This window comes from Lutra lutra, chromosome 4 (assembly GCF_902655055.1).
Source record: "Lutra lutra chromosome 4, mLutLut1.2, whole genome shotgun sequence".
NCBI classification, from domain to species: Eukaryota; Metazoa; Chordata; class Mammalia; order Carnivora; family Mustelidae; genus Lutra; species Lutra lutra.
This window is the reverse complement of record NC_062281.1, coordinates 18,756,861-18,782,771: the sequence shown is the minus strand read 5'-3', so window position 1 is coordinate 18,782,771 and position 25,911 is coordinate 18,756,861. Positions and strand designations below refer to the sequence as shown.

General features: G+C 43.9%; 1 protein-coding gene across 1 annotated transcript in view; it reads right to left on the bottom strand.

Annotated features, from left to right (window-relative positions):
• The window catches only part of HAS2 (hyaluronan synthase 2), a 32,826-nt gene extending 10,261 nt beyond the window's left edge, over positions 1-22,565 (bottom strand). The window contains exons 1-2 of the mRNA XM_047728348.1: positions 21,988-22,565; positions 7,964-8,590 (exon numbers count right to left, since the gene is read on the bottom strand). Coding sequence (XP_047584304.1) covers positions 7,964-8,590 — 627 coding nt within the window. The 5' untranslated portion in view covers positions 21,988-22,565. The remainder of the gene's footprint in view (positions 1-7,963; positions 8,591-21,987) is intronic.
• Between the last annotated feature and the right edge of the window lie 3,346 nt (positions 22,566-25,911).

The window sequence follows — 25,911 nt, the reverse complement described above, 5'->3', positions numbered from 1 at the left end:
TGGATCTCCCCACCCCCGCCTCCACCCCCATACCACTTCAAAGGGCATTGAGAGCTACACAGATTAAGAGAAAATCTTAATTACTCTGGCTGCCTTCATTCAATGAGTTAACAGGTTGAAAATAAATCAGGTCCCCTTCTGTTGCTACTGCCTTTATCCTTTGCCTACTTGCAAGGCTTGACCCTTCATCTTAACCTTGACCCAGGGAAACTATTTTTTTTCTGTAGTGTGTGGAATTTACTCTTGGTCACGACCCCGCTACCAGCTTTCCTGACACAGCTTTACATGAAGTAAATAGAGTCTCCCTCCTTCCCCCCTCCTTTCCATCAGGGCATTTCTCTAGCGAAAAGGGATAGGCCAGAACCACCACCAAAAATCACTATTTTTTAGTGATTTTATTTATTTACTAGTTATTTACTAGCAAACACAAGATGGTGCCCTCCTTGAACTCTTACCAGTGTAGTACCAGAAGAAACACACTACTGTAGAAGAGAAAGCACCATGCAAATACTGGAACCAAACAGATCGGTCTCAATCCACCACTCATGAAGTTTATATAAACATGGACTAGTTTCTTGACCGTGGTGCCCTCACCTCACCTTTCTAAGCCTTCACCACTCAGATGAAAAATACGGATCATCACATCCACCTGAAGTTTGTTGTGTTGGTAAGTTAATTCGATAATGCATGTAAAACACTGAATAATGGCTAGGTCGTAGTAAATGCTCAATAAAAGGAAGACATAAAGTGATACCTAAACCAGAAGTGACAAACCAAAAACAGAGGACCCAGCTAAGGACACTCATCCAATGAGAAGGGGCTTTCATACCCTTACTGTGGGTATGTGAAGGCTCAGGGAGAAAGGAAACTGATGCCTACTCCAATACCCAATAAGCTGAAGTTAAGAAAACTGAATCCTGGGCAGGCAATATAAAAAATTGGGTCACTCACTAGAGAAAAGAAATTTAAAAAAAAAATTAAAGAGCAGTTTGCAGCTGATTAGTATTCATTCATAACCTTGAATGTACCCTTGGGGTGTAATGTGTGGAAGTTCATCTTTTCCCAAAGGATAGACCCTGGGCCCATTAAAACTTATAAAAGTGTTTGTTGCATCTTGACTTCATGCCTCATTGACGTTGAACCTGCTGAATGTGATACAATTTAAAAGAGGAAAATACTCTTCGGTTTTGTAAGTATCTAAATGTATGGGACAGAATTTTATTTTTTAAGGGGCGCCTGGGTGTCTCAGTGGGTTAAGCCTCTGCCTTCGGCTCAGGTCATGATCTCAGGGTCCTGGGATCAAGTCCCGCATTGGGCTCTCTGCCCAGCAGGGAGCCTGCTTCTCCCTCTCTCTCTCCCTGCCTCTCTGCCTACTTGTGATCTCTCTCTCTGTCAAATAAATAAATAAAATCTTTAAAAGAAAATTTTTTTTATTTTTTAAAAATGGACTTGAGAACTCAATTTTATCTGCCAAAAAAGAGTACATAATTTGATTGATACCACAGACATGCAGGAGATTGGGGAACTAAAAAATAATAATGGAAAATAACCTTCACAAAAAACAGAATATTGCACACAATTTAAAATTTCTCATATAACCAAAAAGGTTATTCAGAAGTTCATAGTATATGGTAATTAATTTTATTATAACAAACTTCTAGGACCTTATCAATATTGCATGATACTTTTAACTTTTAAAAAGTCTTGATTTTCTATTTATTTGGATTCTGGATAAATGGAATTTACAAGTAAGCTATAGCTAAATTTACTAGCCTCAGATTAAAGTGGCAAATACAAAATCATAAAATCTAAAAATTTTAGAACTAAAAAGACACTTTGAAATTCATTAGTAAAACCATTCCAGAAAAAAAAAATACCCTCAAAGAAAAAAAGATAAGGGGTGCCTGGGTGGCTCAGTGGGTTAAGCCTCTGTCTTTGGCTCAGGTCATGATCTCAGGGTCCTGGGATCGAGCCCCACATTGGGCTCTCTGCTCAGCAGGGAGCTTGCTTCCCCCTTTCTCTCTGCCTGCCTCTCTGCCTACTTGTGATCTCTCTGTTAAATAAATAAATAAATAAATAAATTAAATAAAAAATACAATAAATAAAATAAAGAAAGATAATCTTTTGTGAGAGGGAGAAGGATAAGGAAGACCACCTTTTCTTACCATCAATTGAGATTATGGCAAGGGGTCAAATCTAGTCAATGAATATCTAAGACCATCATGAGTATCTGAGACAATCATAGACCTCTAAGCAATTTGGCCCTTCTCTGTTGCTTAAAAAAAAAAAAAAAAAAAAAAGGAAGATATATGCCTTTCTTGGTAGAATGAATTATCCAAACTATTGTAAAATAATTACTGACTTTGGTCAACCTAGAATCTCTTCAGAACATGAAGGTTAAAAAAGGAGTCATTGGTCATTCTCTTTTTAGGAAGGCTTACACGAGTGAAAAAAGTCACAGAAGGTGCAAAAAAAAAAAAAAAAAAAGGTGACAAGCCAGCTGGGAACATGGGAACATGGGAAACCAAATGTTATCACCTCTAAGGCTTAAGCCATTAAAACACCCTTATTCCAAATGGCTGGAATTCTCATTCTAAAGAAGGGAGTCAGGAAATCCCATTATGGTGCCACTTAACACAGGGCTTACATTCAAGAATCCAAATTTGGGGCAAAGGGCAGATTAAAAATGAAAGTGAGGGGAAGCTGGCTGGCTCAGCCAGTAGAGTGTGCGAATCTTGATCTCAGGGTTGTTGAGTTTGAGCCCCATGGTGGGTACAGGGATTACTCAAAAATAAAATCTTTAAAAAAGAGAGAATACAATAAAAATGACAAAATAAAAATGAAAGTGCAAAACAGGACAGTAACTGCTAAATGAAAAGCAAATTCTGGTAACCCCCTCCCCCTGTTTTTTGGCTTTGTTTTTTGACTATACTCATGCAAAGTCTAGGTGTATTGCCAGAAAGAAATTACAAGGTCAGAGGAATTTAAATTATCCTGGAAAATTTAAAAAAAAGAAGAAGAAGAAGAAGGGGGTACCTGGGTTGCTCAGTGGGTTAAAGCCTCTGCCTTCAGCTCAGGTCATGATCTCAGGGTCCTGGGATTGAGTCTCCCATCAGGCTCTCTGCACAGCAGGGAGCCTGCTTCCCCCCTCCCCTACCCCTGCCTGCCTACTTGTGAACGGTCTCGGTCAAATAAATTTTAAAAATCTTTAAAGAAGAAAAAGAAGAAGAACCAACTATACTGAGCTAGAGCTTTGAGCTCGGGATGTATCTCGAAGATCATTTGTTCTACCATAGCAAGACAACAAGAGTCAAGTCTAGAATTCAGATTGCCCCATTCCTGTTTCAACATACTCTAATCTCACCCTCTAGTATGAACAATACAGGAAAACACAACATTCTCAACATTGGCCCTCGGAGTATTTGAATTCCTTAGGTTTCCCATAGAGAACAGGAACCAAGGAAATATGACATCGGGTGATTCTCACAATCCTGGACAGTTACGTCCCACGAAGTTTCCACGAACACCAACTTAGAGTAACACCAAAACAATTGCCTCTGGCACAAATATGGGTTCAGTTCCTCTGAGCCTCTGGTTGCAAATTTTTGTCTATGGATCAATACCGAATCCTGTTTTATTTGCATTTCTGTTTAAATACATCTTAAAATGTGAATTTGAGTCATTAACATTGAATTCAGGGCCGACAGCACTTTACTGACCTCTGAACAAAGCCCCCCAACAAATCCAGCTCCTCCGTGAGGCAGTCCCACTAGCCAGCACTCAGCACTACATTTGGGGGGCACTTTAAACAGCTGTATCGCCCACAGAAGGCACAACAATGTGAGAAACATGATACGAGGCAGATTATGAAGCTCCTTGTTTACGCTGTGCTGTACCATGTACAGGACAGTTGAGAGCACGGTCTTCTCTGACCTCAGTCGGGAACACGCACGTCAGGTGACTCAAACTGTACGCTGTTCTCCACGTCTGCAAATGATCCCCACGGCACTGCAAGTGCTGATTTGAGGCTTACATTTTAGTGAGTGGGGTCATTTACAAATACAGATTCCATGAATAATGGAGGTCAGATCTACAATTATGAATAATTTAGTCTTAACTTTTCTCCTGCTAAAGGATCATGGATACCTAGGATAGCATCAAGAGTAATTAATCAGGGCGCCTGGGTGGTTCAGTGAGTTAAGCCTCTTTCTGCCTTCTGCTTGGGTCATGGTCTCAGGGTCCTGGGATCGAGCCACACATCTGGCTCTCTGCTCAGCGGGGAGCCTGCTCCCCCACCCATACTTGTGGTATCTCTCTCTCTGTCAAATAAATACATAAAATCTTTAAAAAAAAAAAAGTAAATTAATCATAAAATTGTCTCCTCTAATCTTCCCCGGTAGAAAATGTTTATGCTTAGTATGTTATTTTGTGCCTGGACAATCCCTAATACACACATCAGGGGATAATGATAGTTACACCTTGGTCACATGGTTACCAGTGGCCACTTATGTTGGAATATCCATGTTCAGTAAAAAGGCAGAAGAATAAAGAAATTACATAATCTAGGTATCAAAGTACACCTAAAAAGTCTTCTGACATTGTTAAGAAGTAATAAACAAACAAATAAAAAAAGGAACTACAATATAATCTGAAAACTATTTCAAAATAGGGGAAAATCAGAAAGGTATAGGCTGTCAAGTATCAAATTTGAGACTCTATAGGTCAAGTATTTGCTGCGGAGGATATTAACTTTGTTCATTGCGCTTTTCCATATTTTTAAACACACCACCATGTGTTACTATAGTAAATAAAAAAGCTAGTAGAAGTACTATTTTGCAAAAGTAAGACAGACTTTGCCCTACCTTACTTAAGCCATACGAGACAGATCTGTCTCTCTTTGGGGGAAAAAAAAAAAAGTTCTTTCCAGAAAACACTTTGATTCGAAATTCAGAAAATCTTCCCCATTCTCCTCTTTTATTTCTCATTTCCTTCTTTTCTCACTTCATTATTTATGTTTTCCTGTATTCTTTATCTCTGAAAGCAGCCACTAGCATCCTAGGTGAATTTGCTACCACACTGGCTTTCTCCCGGCTAAAACTTCTCTGTATTCTAGGTCGGTGTTAATCATTTGAAAAGCTTAAGGCGGAGAAGACCAGACAGGAGAGCTGAGACAGGTAGAGGGACAGGCAGTAGAGCCTTGCAGTGGTAGAGATTAGAGGGAGCTGCCCCAGAGTGCCCAGGCGAATATGCAGAAAGGTTCACCTTGAGACAAGAGGTGAAGTTGGGAACCTTTGCCACTGTAAAGGAGGAAGAGAAAAGACGACCTTGACAGCATTTAGAAGCAGTACCTTTGATTTTCTCTTGTCGGAGGCAGGGCTATGTGTTAATAGCTAGGGAGGAAGTTTGGGTCGGTGCTGGAAGGGCGGTGAAGGCATGAAATAATAGGTCATGAGAATAAGCAGGACAACTACTCAAGGTCAAGTGGAAAGAGAGCTAACCAGTGCCCAAGACCCAGCTGCAACCAGAGGAGACCAATCGCCTTGGCTGTGTCTGCACAGCTAAGCAGTGTCTTCAGCCAAGTTAGCAAGCCTGTGAGCCGATGGTCCTACACCCGCCCCAACCCTGTCTTCTCTTGTGTGAGCACCTGAACTTCACTTCTTTCTGTAGCTAACCTGCTCTTCCCATTCAGTCACTTAAATGCTTAGTAGCCAACCTCCTTTAACCCCCTCTCCTTTGTCTTTCTGTGGCTTCTGCTTTGCAACGCTTGGACCCTGGGTCACTCAGAATGGATGGTGAGAATGCACAGGTTTGAACCATAGGACATTTCCATTTTTATAGGACACACACGGTTAAATATCGGGGGATGGGATGAGGGATGACAGCATGGAATCACCTGGATTCAGAATGCCGAAAGGTTTTCTACCCTTGTTTGAGAGCGTAGAATGGGCTGAGAATTCCAGCAGGATTCAGGGCCCAGGGAACAGCTGCTGCTTGGGTCAGCCTCTCTGGAGGCCTCAGCTTGATGGAAGGAAAGTTCTCGAACCTGATTAGGGCTCTAGCAAGAAGCCTACTCTAACATTTCACAGTTTGTGTTATTTTGTCCTGGTCAGGCACAGTGTCAAGTTGTCAAGGATACAAACAAAATTCAAAACAAGAATGAAGGGAGAAGATTTGGGAAGAACAGGCTTAAAAAAGAAAGAAAGAATGAAAGCGCTCACAATGACCTCTTGATTAGAAATGACAAACATAGCAATGGTTTTAACTAGAATTAAAGGCAAAATATCAAAACATGCTTCCTCATTTTGGGCCCAGAGCTTCAGTCTTCAAACCCTCTATAAATTCCCCAGCCATCCCATCACTTCCTTTAAAAGGGTCATTTTAGGGGCCCTGGCTGGCTCAAGGCAGTTAAGCATCTGCCTTCAGCTCGGGTCATGCTCCCAGGGTCCCATGTCTGGCTCCCCTCCTTCTCCCTCTATCTCTGCCTGCTGCTCCCCCTACTTGTGTGCTTTCTCTCTCTGCATCAAATAAATAAATAAAACCTTAAAAAATATTTATTAAAATAAGTAAATAAAAGGATAATTGCCTCCCCTATCTGGGCCTGAAGTTGCATTATGAAAATACATAAAAATGTCCTGAGTTAACTAAAAAGTACCTCAACTGTGACCATTCCAGAAATTAGGAGATTAGGAGAAACTAGAGAATGAAACTATATATCAACTCCCCAGAAGATAGTAATATGCAGACTAGTGTGAACTAAAAAAAAAAAAAAAAAAAAAAAAAGTGCCTCAAAACTCTTCAGCTATTAACCAAAATTTACCCCATGGTAATCCCAAACCCCTTATGAGATTGGTTTATTCTATGCAGGAAACTGAGGCTTAGGGAGATGGTCCCATTCGAGGTCGTCCAGCTAGCATCAACCGATTCTGAAGGCAGTGTCCATTCCCAACCCATGACACAGAGCCTGTCATGCCACTGCCCATGACTTTGTGGCAATCAAGTCCCCTAAAGTATATGACAGTTCTTCTGAAAAGTAGAATTTCACCTATTAGAGGACTAGGAGGGTATCCCAACGAATTTTCTTAAGTCAGAGATAGGTCTCCCTTTTCCATATCATCGTGCCAAAAACCTAACGAAAGTATCTGCAAGACAGTTGCAACCAGCAAATTCACAAGGACCCTACCAACATTCTAAAGAAAGCTTCAGTGAGAACCAAGAGGGGAGAAACCCAAGGGCGAGCAGTCAGGGAATTAATGACAGACACAGCCTGTCTCATTTTCATGAGAGCAAACACCATCACAAATGCTTTCAAAGGTCAAGTGCAGTGAGTGAGGTAATGCTGTTTGGGGAGTGAAATAAACATTACTTTGGTTTTGCTCTGGGAAGGGTTTTTTTTTTTTTTGGGTCTGTTTGTTTTTCTCTTTTTTCTTTTCCTTTTCTTTCTGTCTCTCAGTTTTGAATTCTTTACCCTTTTAAATCAAAATCGTTCTCACCAACCCCATTTTGCCCGGTCTCTGTGAAAAACGTTTTTATAGCCATCTCTCAAGCCTGCAGATTTTCTCAAGACCCTTCTGCTTGGCAGACACTATTTTCTTACCAGGCTGGAGATTTTAAGACTGTGGAAAATGACGTTGGATTTGACTTGGCACAACTGAGGGGGCAGAGAAGGTGAGGGAGGGAGGGAGAAGGAAGGAAGGGTCTCCTGTTCAAAATAATCTTGATTTCCAACCCATAACACTGCGTAAGTTAAGCATTTTCATAGATAGTCTTAACAGTTACCCAAGATTTTTTTTTTTTTTCCCTCTCTTTCAAACTGTGCTTTCAACAGTCAGGCTGTTTTCAAATGAACTGAAAGGAGTACTGTGTTCAGAGAGACAAGGATGGGCTATATAGCACATGCCTGGAGAGATACAAAAGCTGCTTTATTTAAATGTATGTTTGCCCTGGCAGGAATTCGGAAACCCACCTGTACATAATCCACACTGCGTCCCAGCGCTCTGAAGGCCGTGTACATGACTTCTCTTTTTCCACCCCATTTTTGCATGATGCAAATACTTTTGTTGGACAGGACCAACTGGGTGACATGTTGCGAGCTTTCTTTATGTGACTCCTCCGTCTCACCAGGACCTTTCTCGTGGAAGTTGTTCTTCCAGATGTAGGTGGCTGATTTGTCCCTGCCCATGACTTCACTAAAGATGTCCATCATATAGAGGTCGTCTTCCGAGTTCCCGTCTATGACCATGACAACTTTAATCCCTGGGTAGGTCAGCCTCTTCACCGATTGCAAACATTTTCGTAAGTAGTCTGGATCTTCTTGATACGCAGCGATGCAAAGAGCAACACTTTTATTCAATTTAATGGGTGTTTCTAGGGATTTTTTCATTTTTCGGTGCTCCAAAAAGGCAAACAGGCTTTGGATGATGAGGTGGGACGCTAAAAAGGCACCGTACAGTCCAAAAGAGAAATAGTAATTATCTGTTTGGATAAATTGGTAGCCCACGATATAAGCAGCGGTGATTCCGAGGAGGAGAGACACTCCGAAAAGCGTGGTTCCAATTATTCTCAGGATACACAGAAACCTCTCACAATGCATCTGGAAGAAAATCAAATGATACTGCTGGTTAACCACTCTTTTTTTTTTTTTTTTTTTTTTGACAGAGAGAGATCACAAGTAGACGGAGAGGCAGGCAGAGAGAGAGAGAGAGGGAAGCAGGCTCCCTGCTGAGCAGAGAGCCCGATGCGGAACTCGATCCCAGGACCCCGAGATCATGACCTGAGCCGAAGGCAGCGGCTTAACCCACTGAGCCACCCAGGCACCCTGGTTAACCACTCTTGTCCCCTACTTGTTATAAACATGGCATCATGGGGAGTATTGGGCTAGAAGCACCTGAGAGCTCCAAGCTCACTTTCTCACTTAACTAGCTGCGTGACTTTCTATGCCTCAGTCTTCTCATCTGCAAAATAGGGTAAGGATGCCCTTCTGATAGACCCCAGAGGGCTGTTTCAAGAATCAATTGAGATGATGGTGGCGAGGTGCTACTGGAAACCATACATGTCAAAAACATATGTGGAAGTATTATTTTTAGCATTTTGGATCACTTACCTAAGGATACACTCTATGTAGGAGGCCACAGCTAGGTGTAGAACCTAATTGTTCTAGAGAGCAAGGCATTCTTTCTTCCTATACCACAGGGCCCTCTACCCCCCAATACTGACCAGTGAAAAATGCATTGGAGATTTTCCTAAATTTCATCTCCTCTCCAATGCAAATCCCTCAGCTCACACCCTCTCCATGCAGCCATCCGCGTTTGAAGATCTGGATTCTAGTACTAATTCTTCCAACAATTAGCTGTGTGTGACCTTAAGTCACTTTACCTCTCTGAGCCTCAGGTTTTTTAATCCATTACATGAGGGAATTTAGACTCCAAATCTCTGCTGACATTAAAAGTTCTTTAAGCCTAGGGACCCAGCACATACATCTCTCAAGCCCCTGTAATTCTGATTTGTACTCCTTTGTTCAGAAGTCTGTTTCCTCCAACCACCAGCACAAGAAATCCTGAGGATCAGAAATCTTACTGTAACACAGTCAGCACACAGTAAGTGTTTATAGAAACCATTCATAAATTAAGGAACAAACAGCAACACACTGTAATATATTAGACCTGAAACACATTTCAGCTTTTAATGGTAGCCGGTTGCATACTCCTCTCTAGAGTTTGTATTATCTCCTAATAAGGCTTTGAACAACCAGAGTATAGGAGGACATTTTTTTTTTTTAATTTCCTTGAGTATCTCCAAAGCTGAACATAGAAGAGTTACCTGGCAGACTTTTGTTATTTTGTTTCTCTTCTGGGGTTCTTGGACCCAACTCTGGTGTGTGATGGGAAGGAGGTTTCCCACACACCCAACAAACAATTCTCCAGCAACAGTGGTTGTCCCACCATTTAACTCAATTCTGACACAATCCCCCCAACAGCATCAGACTCCTCAGGTTAAGGGTTCAGTCCCACAGGACTGCCCCCATCTCCACAACTTCAGAAACCAGTCCCAAACCCAGGGGGTGACCTGTACTTCTGATCTACCAGTTCTATCTAAATCAGAGGTTCCCAAGACCCACCTACCTTGGTTTTGATTAGTTTGCCAGAGCGGCTCACAGAGAACTCAGGAAACCAGTTTACTCACTAAATTCCTGGTTTATTTTACGAGGAGCAGCAGCCAGCAAAAAAGGTCTGAAGGAAGGGCACGGAGCTTCCATGCCTCTCCAAGAGCACCACTCCCCCCAAATCTCATTGTGTTCACCAGCCCAGAAGCCCTCTCAACTCTCCCCTTCTGCGTGTTTATGGAGGCTTCATTACACTGGGGTATCTGATTAAATCATTGGCCATTGGCAATTTGAACTCAATCTCCAGCCCTTCTAGACTCCCCAGAGGTCTGGGGGGTGGGACTAGATGCTCCAATCCTCTAATGAAATGGTTGGCTCCACCAGCAACCAGTCCTCACCCTTACTTAGACTGTCTAAAAGTCACCCCATTAACATAATAAAAGACACCTCTATTGTCTCACTTCAAAATACCAAGGGTTTGGGGCACCTGGGTGGCTCATTGGGTTAAAGCCTCTGCCTTCGGCTCAGGTCATGATCTCAGGGTCCTGGAATCGAGCCCCGCATCGGGCTCTCTGCTCAGCAGGGAGCCTGCTTCTCCCTGCTATTTGTGATCTCTCTCTCTCTCTCTGTCAAATAAATAAATAAATAAAATCTTAAAACAAAAAAAAAAAAAAAAAAAAAAAAAACCCACAAGGGTTTTAGAAGCTCTGTGCCAGGAATAAGATGAAAACCAAATATATATTTCTTACAAAAAGCCATGATAACAATCCCCCACCCCGGAGTTTATGTCTTCCTCTTCCAATAATGAACTATAATGAAGGATGTCACTGGTGTCTATAAACATGGTGTCCCCATCTTCAATCATTCACTCTGACTTTGGGGTTTTTGTCATATCTATATATAATTAATACTTGACCTTTTTCTTGAATTCAACCAGCTTTTGAAAACTAAATAAATCTATTTTAAGTGGAAACTTAAGCGATGATCTCTGCAAAGTCTCTTTCTGTTTTCCCACTCCACGTTGACTTAAAATTGAATGCCTACCCAGCACCTGGTATGATGTTGGTTGTTACCCGGTGTGTGGCCAACACGTCTCCCAGATCCAAGAGGCATCATTCATAGTCCAGTGCCTGTCGTTACACACTGAGGTGGTCTTGAGTGGAAACACATTGTGCTTTGGGGAAACTTTGTGTGACTTCTCCATCAACCGTGTTTCCCCTCCTAAGCACAAGATGGCTTGGGGTGGCTGGCTCTGGTCTTCCAGCTTTTAGAACCCTGACATGGGCCACTTCCGATAGGGACTTGAAGGAGGGTCTCCTGCCATCTCTCTTTTCCTTCCACAGGCTCGATGCGCATACCGACAAGGTCCCCGGGGTTTGCAGAGCCCAAAGATCAAGGAATCTTGTTTTTTTTTGTTTGTTTGTTTGTTTGTTTGTTTTTAGTTTTTTTTAAAAAACATTTTATTTATTTATTTGAGAGAAGAGAGAGACAGTGAGAGAGAGCATGAATGAGGAGAAGGTCAGAGGGAGAAGCAGACTCCCCACGGAGCTGGGAGCCTAATGCGGGACTCGATCCCGGGACTCCAGGATCATGACCTGAGCTGAAGGCAGTCGCCCAACCAACTGAGCCACCCAGGTGCCCGGAATCTTGGTTTTTGAACTGCCACATGGAAGGGAGCCAGCCACCAATCAGGAAGACCTGCCTTGGATGCTCTGTTAGCAAGAATTAATTGCTGAGTTTTGGTTTTTTTTGCTTACCCACTACGAATTTTGAGTTCACTTCACTCTAACTAATACAACCCAGGTAATGCAAAGCAGCCTGGAGACCAGGATGCTAGCTTGTGGACATGATTTTCTTTTGTTAAGAGGAGATAATAGTATTTGTCAGGACCCCTTCACAGAGCTGCAGTGAGGAGCCAAATCCTTATGAAAGGGTTTTTAAAAACCCAAAGCATGACAGTTCCAAGTATTGGCTAACAAGAAAGCTAAAAACAACACACACAGATGCGTGTTCCCCTTCCTGCACTTAATGCAGGACATCAGAGGCTGATAAAGGTAATCGGAACACAACGGAAAATTCTCGGAGCTGGGGAGCAGCGAAACGTGAGTTCCCAGTGGAAGGCCAGAGAGCACAGCATCCCTCGTTAATTAAAACAGCTGACAGGATGCTGAAAACTCCCACCGGGCACCTTAACCAATGCCTAAAGGTGCGCGGAGCCCCAGACTTGGAACTTGTCATTTCCAAGATGTGAGTCATTCTCACAAGAGTGAAAAATTTCAAGGGGACTACTGCGCTCTGCCAGGGAGAAGCTGAAGTGTGTGTTTCGCTTGTGTTTAACATCGCCAGAGCCAGCAGAAGAACTGCCTGCCATTCTTTTCCATTATTCACAGTTTCCTTGCTTTTATCAGCACATGCAGACAAAGAGCGTTTGCAGAGCATCTGCTGGCCACAGCTGAAGTGGGAACACCCTCTTACATCAGAGGAAGTCTCCAGAATGTCCCTTTGAAGCCTGGGAAAAGTTGCTAGTAAACCGCAGCAACACAGTTAAAAATCGAACCTTTCTATTTCTGCAACATATTGTACTGCTGCCCGTTAGGACACACGCAGCATGTCGGTCCGGGCCAGAGGGCACAAGGCACATTTCAGAGCCAGCTTTACGGAGATGCATTGATCTCCAGAAGGGACACACAGTGTGTGTTGCTTTCTAGTCCCCCCCACCCCGCCGCCCCCCAGGGCAACTTCATAGATATGGGCACCATATGTGTGAGACTTTGAGTCTGAGACAATCCTCAATTCAGATACTCTGTTTCATAAGCAAAGTCTCCTTGTCAGACATACGGCTTTATTGTTAAATTGGAAAATATAGTTAGTTCCATCCTGAATCGTTAAGAGTTTATTGCTACATGGAAAAAGGACCTAGAAATCACCTTCTGTAAGCATTTAAAACATAAAACTTGGATTTTTTTTTTTTTGCCCAAATCAGACTTTAATTGATTTTTAGGCTGCTATTAGACCTGATACCAGTTAATTCACTGAATACTAGTCTTCACAGTAAATTCTTAAACTAAGCCAAGTGTTAACGAATATCTTGATGTACCATAAGGTAAGTTCCGCAAAGTCAACAGATTTTTTTTTTTTAATCTATTTTCACTAATGTGCCCCAAGGGCATTAGAACATTGCCTGGCTTATGGGTGGTATTTAGTAAATATTTGCTGAGTGAATGGTTACAACTTTACCCATCAATATTGTCATTGGCATCATTGTTCTACCAGCTAACATTCCCCATTCACTCTGTTCCAGGCACCAGGACAAGTCTTGTCTGTTTTGTTGAGTAGCATGATCCTATTTAATCTTAACAGTTTTAAATGGTAAATGTATTCTTAATCTCATGTTACAAATAACATCTACAAAGGACGAGGAAACCTAGGACTCTCCAGTACAGAAGTAACTTGTCCATAGTCCCAAAACCAGGGGTAGGATCCACAGGGTAGCATTAATGCCAGATTCAAGTATTCTCCATAAATATTTGCTGAATAGATTTGACTCACCATGATGCAACAGGCACCATCCCTTTGTCCCTGGCTAATACAACATGCTGTGAAAAGAAATTTTAGCAATGAACCTCTAGCAATGAACCTTTAGCAATGAACCTCTTTTCCTGCTGTTATGGAAAATGGGGAACTGACAGGTACAGATACAAGATCAACCAACACTCCAGAAGGATTTCTGGGCTCCTATACTCTTCTATGTGGATGCAGCCAAAAGTGACATAGAAATTCGTTATCCCAAAGAAAGCTGGTGGTCGCATCCATTCATGTCTGCAGCCCAAATCCTGCTTTCCCATGAAAGACACTCTTGCATTCACTGTTCCATCTGTAGAACAGAGAGCAGCTTTGCTGTTAGCTCGCGTACCCCGAGCTGGACTCCACAGGTCATTGGGTATCAGAACCTTTGTCCCCCTTGACCTGTTATTAACCAGAAGTAACATGGGATGAGCTAGAATGACAGCTGCTCCCACAGCACTAGCGCCGTGGCACGAACTGTGTTCCCATAGCTTCACAAAGGGGTCCTTATGTGGGGAACGTGGGAGAAGAGGAATTGAGTTCAAATGATTCGTCAGCATCTGGGAAAGGCTAGAGATAAGCGCCAAGGGATTCCTCTTCCCAGAGGTCTTAGCTTACCACTTCCTTCTAAAATGATTCCTCTCTCTTTACTCCCTGTTCCACTCCCCAGATTCTACTTGATTTTCTAACGAGCCCTGTGTACACTCTATGGCTACAGGGCCTTGATGATCTGTCAACTATGTGTTCTTGTACCCAAAATAGGGTCCACCATGTAGTAGGCATGCTGAGTAAATGAGTAAGTCCTTTTGGAGTCAGACGGTCAATGCAGAATAAGAACAGGTCCCTCTCCTATCTTTGCTGCAGGGGCGATGGGTACATGTTGAACCCTTAAGGATACCCCTCATCTGGCAGGATTTTTTTTTCTTTACTTTTGAATGATTTTTTGCCCAGCTATCTAAATGTAATGGTTTTAGGGAGTGCCAGACCAGCTGTAGAAGCCCTTAATGATAATAAAGTTAGAAAAGGGCAAATGGCCTTCTGAAAGCATTTCCAGAAATTGTGAGTTACAGTCTGAAGAACTTATGAATTCAGGGGTCAAGTCTGGGGCACGGGGCATACTGGTACTCTTACACTACTTACTGTCCATTGATCCATACACTGTTTTGTGTTTGGTTCTAATGATGTGTGTGTATGTGTGTGTGTGTGTGTATACTTGTGTGTTGCACACATGCCTACACGTCTCTGGAACCAGACTGAACTGGGCCAGATTCAGGGCTCTTCCTTTTAATGGCATGGTACACACTGAACCAGTTACGTAATACCTGACATCGTCAGTTACTCCATGTAAGATAAAAGGGAAATAATCATGTTGACTTCACAAACAGATTTTTAAATTAAAAAAGAGAACACATTTAAGCACATAAAAAAAAAAAAAAAAGACCAACAGAGCTCAGCGAGGTTAGCCCTCTGCCACTTGTTGTCCTTCCGCTAACTACCCCATCAGCCTGACTCTCCTTCCCTCTGATCCACTGTTAGTTAATAAAGGATAAGCATGGCATAGTGAGCACAGCTGGACTGGGAAGAAATGGACTGAAGCCCAGGTTTTGCCTCATATTAGCTCTCTGACCACCTGAGGGTTCCTGTGAATGAGCCATGTGCCCTTAGACAATCAATATCCCTGAACTTCAGATTTGGGGGACAGGGTTGAAACTTTATTTTCCTATCACAACCGCCCACAGCAGAGTGTCTAGGTGGATGAACGTTATGTTGCAAAGGGGACGTGCTCTTCACCTGGGAGGAGTACAGAGAGTAAATTCCTTTTGGTATCTGTCTACTCCCTGCGCTTTATTTCTTCTCTGCAAAATAGGAATGTAACTTTTTGTGGGCTTGCTGTAAGCAGTCAAGGAATATATATTTTTACATATGCATATATATATATCCATCCCAGCTTCTGTGGGATACTAATAGCTTTAATGTCCTAATGTAAAGAAAGAGTAACTTAAATCATAAAGTACACCTGTCCCTCTTCCTCATCATATTCCAAAACCCACAGAAGACTAGATTGCTGTCTTTTTAATTTGTAGCCAATATCTACACATAGAGAGCCCAAAAGGAGATCCGTAAAGAATATTTCTTTAGCGAATGCACTGCTCAAAATCATATCTCACAAACAGCCGAACTGGCTCTGGAACACAGGTTTTCTTAACCCTTAACTTGTTGTACTGCAGGGGGTGGGGGTGGCCAGGCCTGCAGTCATAGATAGAACGATTAGAATTAAGAATATTAACTTAGGTGGGAGATCCTAGCGAGGAGCATGGAAACCTGCTTCTTTGTCATGTAAGACATACTCTGCTTTTAGCCATTTGCCTGCTAAGGGTGGGTTAGGAAGGCATGGTGAGCAAAGAAAAAACAGGAGTTCCCAAATTTTCCTGTACATCCACATTACTTGGCGGGGGGGGGGGGGGGGGGGGGGGGGGCGGTCTGTAAAAACTACCCATGCGCGTCTTCCACAACATCCTGTGTTCATTGGTATGGAGTGCTAAAAGGGCATCAGTAATTTTCAAATCTCTTTAAGTGATTCTAATTGCAACAAAGTTTGGCAATCACTGGGTTAAAGTCCAAGAAAACTTCAATGATTTGTTTGCATCCACCCGCATCTCTCCTGTACTGCCTCTGCCACTGTCCTCAACCAGAAATCCGAGGAAAAAGTGCCCAAATAGAGCCTCTCAACAGACTTCACATTACAGCACATTCCCCTCTGGGACATATTAGAGCACATGACCCTCATCTTGTCCCCTTCTGACCTCCTCTCCCTCTCTGGCTTTGAAGTTGGCCTTTGTCTCTCCAGTCCCACTGCATTGATCCGAGAGAGACCCTGGAGCCAAGCTTGCAAGTTTAGGCAACGGGCCTCCCCAAGGCCTTGTCACTCCAGCTGTGTCTGGATCCAGAGCTCCGGGTTTCAGATTTCTCTCCATTTGTACCATCAGTACTAATCGATCACTCCCAGGATGCCAGTTCTCCCAACTGCCCTATTGGTTCCTAAACTTCACCATCATAAACTTCATCCTGAAATTCAGCATGGCAAAGGGGAAAGTTTGCAGAAAGACGTGGCATGGAATCTTCGTTCTCTGTGTTCCTCCTCCATTGGCTCTTGGGCACGATCTTCACGGGTCAGAGCCCCAAGAAGCCACAGGCACCACAAAGGCCAAGAATCCTAGAGAAATCTTTTCTCATTTCTCTCAGATGTGGTTTCTCCTCAACGCTGGCCCCCATAAAATTCGACTAGTCTGGCTGCAGCATAGACCCGTTCAGGGGCCTTATATTCGAGAAGTATTGGATTTTTTTGTTTAAAGATTTTATTTACTTGAGAGTGTGTGAGAGAGTGCATGAGAGGGGAGAAGGTCAGAGGGAGAAGCAGATTCCCCATGGAGCTGGGAGCCCAATGCAGGACTCGATACCCGAACTCTGGGTTCGTGACCTGAGCCGAAGGCAGCCACTTAGCCAACGGAGCCACCCAGGAACCCAAGAATTGGTGGGTTCAATTACATTCACACTCCTCTCTAAACACTGTGACTTTGACTGAGTTGCTTCATCATTCTGAGGCAAGGTTCCTTTAACTACAGAATCTTCTTTATGGGGGGTTGGGATTAGACATAATGTATATCAAGTATCTAATTCAGTGCCTGATACATATTAGACGTGATATATAGCAGCTATTATTTTACTTTTTTATGGTCCCCATTATATTTTGCCTTACACTATGGTTATTTATAAAGACTTCTCTGAGTGTATTTTTTGTATGACAAATTCCATTAAAATGCAAACTGCATCTTATTTGTTTTTTAGAACTTTGCAGTAAAAGTTATGCATTTAAGAGGCATTCTTTTCTATTTTATTATTTAAGTTAAAAAAAATATTTAAGATGGGCACCTGGGTGGCTCAGGCAGTTAAGTATCTGTCTGCCTTCAGGTCAGGTCATGATCCTGGGGTCCTGGTATTGAGCCCACATCTGGCTCCTTACTTGGTGGGAAGCCTGCTTCTCCGCTCCCCTCTGCCCCTCCCCACAGCTTGTGCTCCTGCTCACTCGTGCTCACTCTCTCCCCTGAATAAATAAATCTTAAAAAATATATATTTAAGAGTGTAACCTCATTATATTTAATGTTGAGTCCTGTATCAGTAACATCTTCCTAGATTGTGAGGGGCACCTAGCTGGCTCTGCCAGAAGAGCATGCAACTCTTGATCTCCGGGTCATGAGTTCAAGTCCCACCTTGAGAGTATCTTGGAAAGACATTGTAGAAAAGACCATATATATATATACACACACACACATACATACACACACACACACACACCCTACACATCTGTATACACTGATGACATTCAAGATATACTTGAATAATTTAAGGTCTATGCACCGGGGTGATACTTATTCTATGCAGATTGCTCCTAGAGAGGAAAGGATTAAAACCAAGTTAGGGTGGCAATGACTTTTCTGCAGGGAGCTGTCTCCCCATTCAGCTGTCATACCAGCTGCCACTGGCTTGGTCCTTGCAGCCTCTTAGTGGGACACAACCTGAGTGAATTTGAATTTAAAAAAAAAAAAAAAAAAAAAAAAACAACCCAGAAAGGGACAGTGGAGTTTATGTTCTGTTCTCCAATTACATTAACTCAGCACTCCCACATTACGCAAAAGTCAAGAAGCTAATAATTCAACAAACCACTTGTTCTTAGATTGAAAAAAATGTAATTGTGTAAGTAAGTCAAGTGGTAAAAGGCACAGCATAGGGAAAACGGTCCATGGTACTGTAGTACTGTCCGATGGTGGGGGGGGGTTGGGTAGTTATACTGGTGGAGAGCATGGCATGAAGAACAAACTTGTTCTATCACTTCTATCACTGTGTTATACACCTGAGACTAATGTAACATTGTGTGTGAACCACACTTCAATTAAAAAAATGTAACACTGTACTATAACTTGGCCAAAGGGGACCTATACATTATCCATAAGGGCTTTCCCCATAGTTCTAATAATAGATAATAAATAAATCCGTGAGCAGTCTGTGCCTAAAATTTCAAGAAAGAAAATTGTCTCAGGGGCACCTCGGTCTCTCAGTTGGTTAAATGTCTGCCTTCGGCTCAGGTCATGATCTTAGGGTCCTGTGACCGATTCCCACTTGAGGTTCTCGGCTCAGAGGGGAGTCTGCTTCTCTCTGTCCCTCTACCCCTCCCCCACCCCAGCTCATGCGAGCGCGGGCGCGCTCTCGCTCTCTCTCTCTCTCTCTCTCAATGTCAGCTCTTAAAAAAAAAAAAAAAAAGGTTTAACAGAAAGCTGGTACGGAAACCATGTATAAAAGTGTTTACGAGGGACGCCTGGGTGGCTCAGTGGGTTGAAGCCTCCTGTCTTCCGCTCGGGTCGTGATCCCGGGGTCCTGGCATCGAGCCCCGCAACGGGCTCTCTGTTCAGCGGGGAGCCTGCTTCCTCCTCTCTCTCTGCCTGCCTCTCTGCCTACTTGTAATCTCTGTCTGTCAGATAAATAAATAAAATCTTTAAAAAAAAAAGTGTTTAAACTATGAGGCTCTTCTATAAACCTAACAAGAACAGTTAGTTTCAATCTGACTTACTTTCTAGGAAGTTTCTTATTCATTTATTGCTCAATTCCTGTGTTCCAGGATGGCAGCTACTTCCTTTGCTTTGGAGAGTGACATTCAAATTCGAGACTAATCACCAATTTAAGACCTTAATTTATCAAAGATGCAGATCTTTCTCTGGTAAAGATTTGGCTCTAGGTACATTACCGGGTAATACATTGGCCAATATTATCTACAAGACATTTTCCTACTCTCCCACCTCAGGAAATACATAAGAAAAAGTGAGTAGGAGTGTTGATATTCTAATTCCAATGCTATCATTGAAAAATGTTGACCTAGAATTCTGAATACTTGTTCCAAAACTGCAAACTTACACATGACATAATATAAAATCTATAATAGGCAACTTTAAAGAGTTAACCTTTTATTGAAAATGTAAAATAGCCAAGGAGTAAAAAGACCTGCAATGAGCATGATGGGTATTATAAATGCAGTACCAATCAATCAATAGTAAATAATAAAAATAAAAATAAACGTAAAAAGGCAGTACCTCAGTAGTTTGAGTAATCTTATTTAGCATCTAGAAAAACGCAGCGAAAATATAATGAATGAGTCAATTTGCACACACTGGAATGAAAAGAAAATGTTTAGAACTTAAGTATTCTTTTCAATCCTAGTCTCAAAACTTAAATCCGTATCTACAACAGTTTACCGGGCATAAATATTTGTCCTAACCAAATCTATATAAATACACCTTTTAATTTTAAGCCTTTCATCATTGAATGTGTCTGATTACGTGCTGACCTTTTAAAAAGTTAAAATTACCTTTCTAAAAAAATCACAATCCCCTTTAACGCTTTCCCAAAATACATTATCCTACTCCTTCACTGCAATGAAAAATCTGCGAGGAGAAATGCTTGAAATCTACAAAAGGCAGTGAAATCTACCCCCCTCTTAATCGTCACCCTCACTTCCCCAGCAGAGTCCAACTCCCAATACCATTCTCTCTACTCCTAACCCTGAGCCGAAAGTCTATATATACTCAGGCTGCCAGGTCGGGGAAGCCCTTTGTAGCCAATCAGAGCTTCCCGATCTATTGCGTCACACCTCCCCCCAGGGTGTGACGTCAAAGGCAATCCCAGGCCAGCCACGTGGGTTGGAGTGCAGCGGTTCTGGGCAGCTGCTCAGGAGACGCCCGGCTGCAACGGTCCCCAGGCGGGGGGAAGCGGCCAGGGAGGAGCCGCCAGGACTCCGACACGCACCTTCGGGGCGCACGGCTGTAGCTGCTCGCGCACCCGGAGGCGCGCAGGGCTGCTGAGTCCAAGTACACCACGAGAGCGGTTGGGGGGGGTGGTGGTGGGGGATGCAGGAGAGGCGCTGGCACCTAAGCCGGTGTAACAGGACCCGGGTCTCGTAAACCCTCCTCCCCAGGCACCGCCTCTCCGCTCCCAGCCCCTCTTTCCAGCCTTAATTATTCTTTCAGCGCCGCTTCCCCTCAGCTGAGTGAGTCTCCCTGGCCGGAGGGAAGAGGCTCGGTCGCCTGCCCATCCCGCCCGCACACAGACCCTCCTTTCAGACCCGCCCTCCCGCTCGCAGGGACCCACTTCGGAGCCCTCGCTCACGCTGGGCGGGAACCGGCGTGACGAATTCCGCCCAAGGTGTTGATTATCCATCCCGACCCAACCTCTGGCTCGCCTCCCACTTCGCCCCGGCTACCGCGGGCCCCCGGCTCCCACCCCCCGGCCGGGCGCTAGGGACGGCACCCCCAGGCCCCCCACCCTCCCTGCCCCGCGCTGCAGCTGCGGAAAGAAGCGCCAGCGTGCTCGGTGCCACGTCGGAGTTGGCTCCCGGGACGCTGCAGCTGCGTGCGCTGCAGCGCCCGGTCCCCACGCACGCCCTGCTCCCGGGCAGCGGCGGGAAGAGGGACGCGCGCCCTCCTCCCTCTGGTGTCCCTGAGTGCCACCGCCCGCGTCAGGGACCCCCGGCCCGAGTAAGACTTCCGGAGCCGAGCAGAGCCGGGGCAGACCCAGCCTGACACTTTCCTGGGGTCGGAGGAGAGCAAAGGAAGGGAAGCCCGGGAAAGTGGGAGTGGCCGAGCGAGGCCGGTAGCCGCGAGGAGGTGGCAAAGGACCCTCCTTCTCGGGGGTCCCGGCTCTCCGGAGCGGGGAGCCCGGATCGCTTTAACCCTTTGCTTTCCAAGTAAGAAGCGGGTTTCCCACTTGAAAGTAAAAGGCTCTGGGCTGTTGCAGGGTTTTCCTCCCCACGTACAGTGTGGGGAGGGGGGGTGGGGTGGGGAAGGGAAGGGATGGAAAGGATAGGGGCAAAGGGTTGGGGGGAGTAGGGGTGCTGTGCGGAATGCATTTTCCTTGCCCAGTGGAAATTCCTGTTTCCCAACTTGGGAGCCCCTCTGCGGCTCCGGAAGATGAGGAGTGGAAAAGTACATCCCGGGACACGCAGTCTTTTCCCAGGCAGAGAGGTTACCTGTGTTCCCAGAAAGGCAGCGGATTTCTGGCGAGCGCCGCAGGGATGAGAAAGGGCAGGAATACATTGCCAGGCCTGACAGTGATCTGAAGTAGCCCCTGATTTTCAGTCTGTTGGAAATTGGCAGACCTCAAACCTATCTGTCGAAAACCAGCTTTACAATTTTCTAACACTTACTTGGATAATTTCTTCCCTCTCCCTGGCCTATTCGGGGGGCCCTCCTGGTTCACCATATCGCGCCAGTGTAACGTACCTTGTTCAGCTCTTGGTCATAAAGTTGTCCTCAGCCTGTCTGTGTGGTCCCGGAGGGTTGGTGGCGGGCAGTTTCCAAAATTGAGGTAATAAGAGATCAGATGAATTTGAGACGACCGGCCAAAAAAAATAAAAAATTTAAAAACAACATTTAAAAAGATGGGGGAGTCTTAAATGTTTGGTTCTCCCCCACTTTAAAAGGAAATATCACTACTATTCTGTTTAATTTCTCCGTTGCACTTCAGTCTAATTCTTAAAAAAAAAAAATTGTGCTTTAAAAATAAGTTAACTTTATTTTATTTTATTTTATTTTTTGCTTCAGTTCCCCCTCCCCTGATATCGGAAAGTCTCTTTTCTTATTCGGATCAAGAAAAGCCCGGTGACGACTCAGAAGAACCCAGGAAGCGCAGAATCAGGAGAAAGTCTTTGGCTGGGGCTGGTTCAAGTCCCTGGTTCAATGGGCTGCTGGAAGCCAGGACTGGGTAATTCTTTCCAGACGTCTTGACTTCTCCTTCCTCGCTGTTGTTGCCTTTCTGCCTCCTCCAACTTAAGGGGGTCTTAACAAGTGAGCTGGTGGGTGTTTTAATAGGGCGGAGGAGGGAGTGGGGGGTGAGGGGAGTGGAGAAGGGAGGTGCGGACTGGGGAACCCGGAGGGGAGGGAACTGGGAGCGCGGGCGGGCGGGCGGGCGGGAGGCGGGGAGGGGGAGAGGAAGAACGAGAAATTGGCCATTCAAAGCCCTCTCTGAGCTAGAGGCCGGTTCTAAACTCCAATGAATTCAATTAACTTGATTGCTAACGTGTGCAGAGAAATTCACTGCACAGATGCTGGTCACCACCTGATTCCTTCCTTCCCTCCAGCGGTGGAGCGGGGAGGTCGCCTTTGCGGACATCCCAGAACTCCAGGGTGAGTTACAAGGATTCCCTCTTCGCGAAATAACTCCCCACACTGTTCCGCTAATCCACTTTAAGGCCAAATGGTGCCCTTAGGCTAAGGAACAGCCAAGGGGAGAGATATCTGGGAGGTGTGTGTGTGTGTCTGTGTGTGTGTGTACACACACCTGGAAATTCGAAAGCCGCCTGCGACTCTAAGTAAAATCAGCTACAGGTCTACCGCGTGTTAACCCTTTCTTCCCGGGAGCTCAGAAGTTTCTGAGCATATGTCAAGTGTCAGAGCTTCCTTACACAGACGTTTTCGTATTGGGTAACGGAAAAAGTGAAAACATGATCATATTTTTTTTTCCTAACTTGAACCCCTCATGTAAAAATACGCAAGCAGCATGCATTATAAACAAAGCATAAAATAAAAACCGTGCTCTGGAGAACTCGGAGGCAGCGCCATGAGAAAAAAGCCATTTCCAAGAGAATGGCTTGAATGAATGGCTTTTGCTTCTTGTGAGCCTTCTAAGAAGCTGACGAGTCAGAATGCTTCCATTTGCTCCCAGGCGCTCTTTTCTCAATCTTTTTTTTTTTTTTTTTTCCCAATGCCCTAAAGCTGGGAAGAGTTACTTTTCCCGGTTAATCTCCCCTTTATTTGTTTGGTCCTCGCCAACACGTCTCCTGATGACTTAAAATGGACAGTAGGTGGCACTGTTTAGGAAAAAATGGGAATGAGTTTACACAGGCACCGCTTTGGCCATAGACGGCTCCGCTGGAATTATTACAGGGGAACAAGAGATTCCTTCCTTCCTTCCTTCCTTCCTTCCTTCCTTCCTTCCTTCCTTCCCTTCCTTCCTTCCCTTCTTTCTCTTTCTTTCCTTTCCCTTCTTTCTCTCCTTTTCTTTCTTTCTCCCCTTTCTTTCTTTACCTTCTTTCTCTTTCTTTCTTCCCTTTCTTTCTTTCCCTTTTCTTTCTTTCTTTCTTTCTTTCTTTCTTTCTTTCTTTCTTTCTTTCTTTCTTTCTTTCTTTCTTTCTTTCTTTCTTTCTTTCTTTTTCCCTTCTCTTCCAAGGTTTCTCTGAAGTGTGGACTTCTTTGGAACTCGGCTAGGCCTTGAAAAGTGGGGTTTTGCTCCTTATCACATATTTTGGATAATAATGAACAAGTCAAAACAGAAAAGTCGAGTGAAATTTGAAACGATGCTTTTCAAGGAGTCGCGCAGGGTGTGGTGTTAGGGGATGTGCTTGGAGGTCAAGAATTTTATGGCAATACCAGGTAGGCAGCCAACCCAGTCCCCAGGGGCAGACCTGCAAAGTACCACGCATTTCCGCCAACACCTCCCCCCTCACCCCCCACTGGGAAGCATTACCCTGGCCTGATGACTTCACACCGCTCTGGAGAAACCCACTTACTAATTTTCCCCTACACACCCTCAAGGCTTCAGCCTTTGTTTGAACACTGCCTTAGGTGTGATTCAGCTCCTGAGGAACTGGCTTAAGCTTCAGAGCTCAATTTCATCCCACTTAGACTCCTCTTTCTTGAATTTTAGTTGGATGATAGCTTTTTTTTTTTTTTAAGATTTTATTTATTTATTTGACAGAGAGATTACAAGCAGGCAGAGAGGCAGGCAGAGAGAGGAGGAAGCAGGCTCCCTGCTGAGCAGAGAGCCCGAAGCGGGGCTCGATCCCAGGACTCTGAGATCATGACCTGAGCCGAAGGCAGCGGCTTAACCCACTGAGCCACCCAGGCGCCCCTGGATGATAGCTTTTAAATGCTAAGTTGTAATTTAAAATATATTATCCATCTTATGCACTCTTACATATACTATAGATTAAGCTTATTTAGGGGTAGGGTGAAAATCGTGGGTGTCAGGTGTCTAGCTGTGGGACTTCACAGGAACACTTAACCTTGGCTCTGAATTTCCATGGTATTATGTGTAATGCAGGATTGCGGATTCTTGCTTAGTAGCATTTAGCTGTCCCTGTGCTAACAGTTCCAGCAATGAGAACATTTAGTGAAACGGGGTTTCTTTATTAAACAGAAACACATTTGCTGTTTGTCCCCTTGTACTTGTAATTCATGGCCCATAAAGAAAAAGTAAAATGTTTAAAAAAAAAAAAGTAGAATGTTGCCTATGGATGACTATAAAAGCTCATTACACATCCATGGATTTCTATCAGCTCCCCCACCTCAAGAGAACAGGGAAGAGGCTAGTGTAATTTAAAGCCAGACATGAAAGTTCTTTTTTTTTTTTTTTTTTTTTTTTTTTTTTTTTTTTTTTTGACAGAGAGATCACAAGCAGGCAGAGAGGCAGGCAGAGAGAGAGGAGGAAGCAGGCTCCCCGAGAGAGCAGAGAGCCCGATGCGGGGCTCGATCCCAGGACTCCGAGATCATGACCTGAGCCGAAGGCAGCGGCTTAATCCACTGAGCCACCCAGGCGCCCCGAAAGTTCTTGAAGGTAGATACTATATATACATACATACATATATATGTATGTATATTATATATACATATATTATATATATATAAACTTACATATAAATGTTTATATATTTTATTTACATATATTTTAAATATATATGTACTTACTTACATTTATATATGATTTTCTTAGAGAGGATCCAGGATAAGAGACACCTGAAATTCAAACCCTACCTTTGACATGGCATTGTGTGATGATGTGGAATCCGTTTGTGTGATCCTGGAAGTGTACTCACCCTCAAGACCTGTATTTCCTAGTTGATAGATGAAGAAGAAAATACCTGCTTTACACAGTTATGATGATATAGTTTGTTCAATACTTGTAGGAGATTAGCATAGAGCCCAACATCTACTCTGAGGTAGTGTGAGCCGTTGGTTCCTCATGTAACCCAGTGGTTTCTCATACAACCATTGTGTGTATTCAAAAAACATTAGTACCCTTCTCTTGGCTTTCTATTCTTTATATTTTCTTGATAAGCATTCACTGAGGTTTTGTCCCATGTTCATTTATTTGACCGACTTCAGCTTTCCACTGTCCCCTCTGTGACTCTCTTGGATTAAACTATTCTG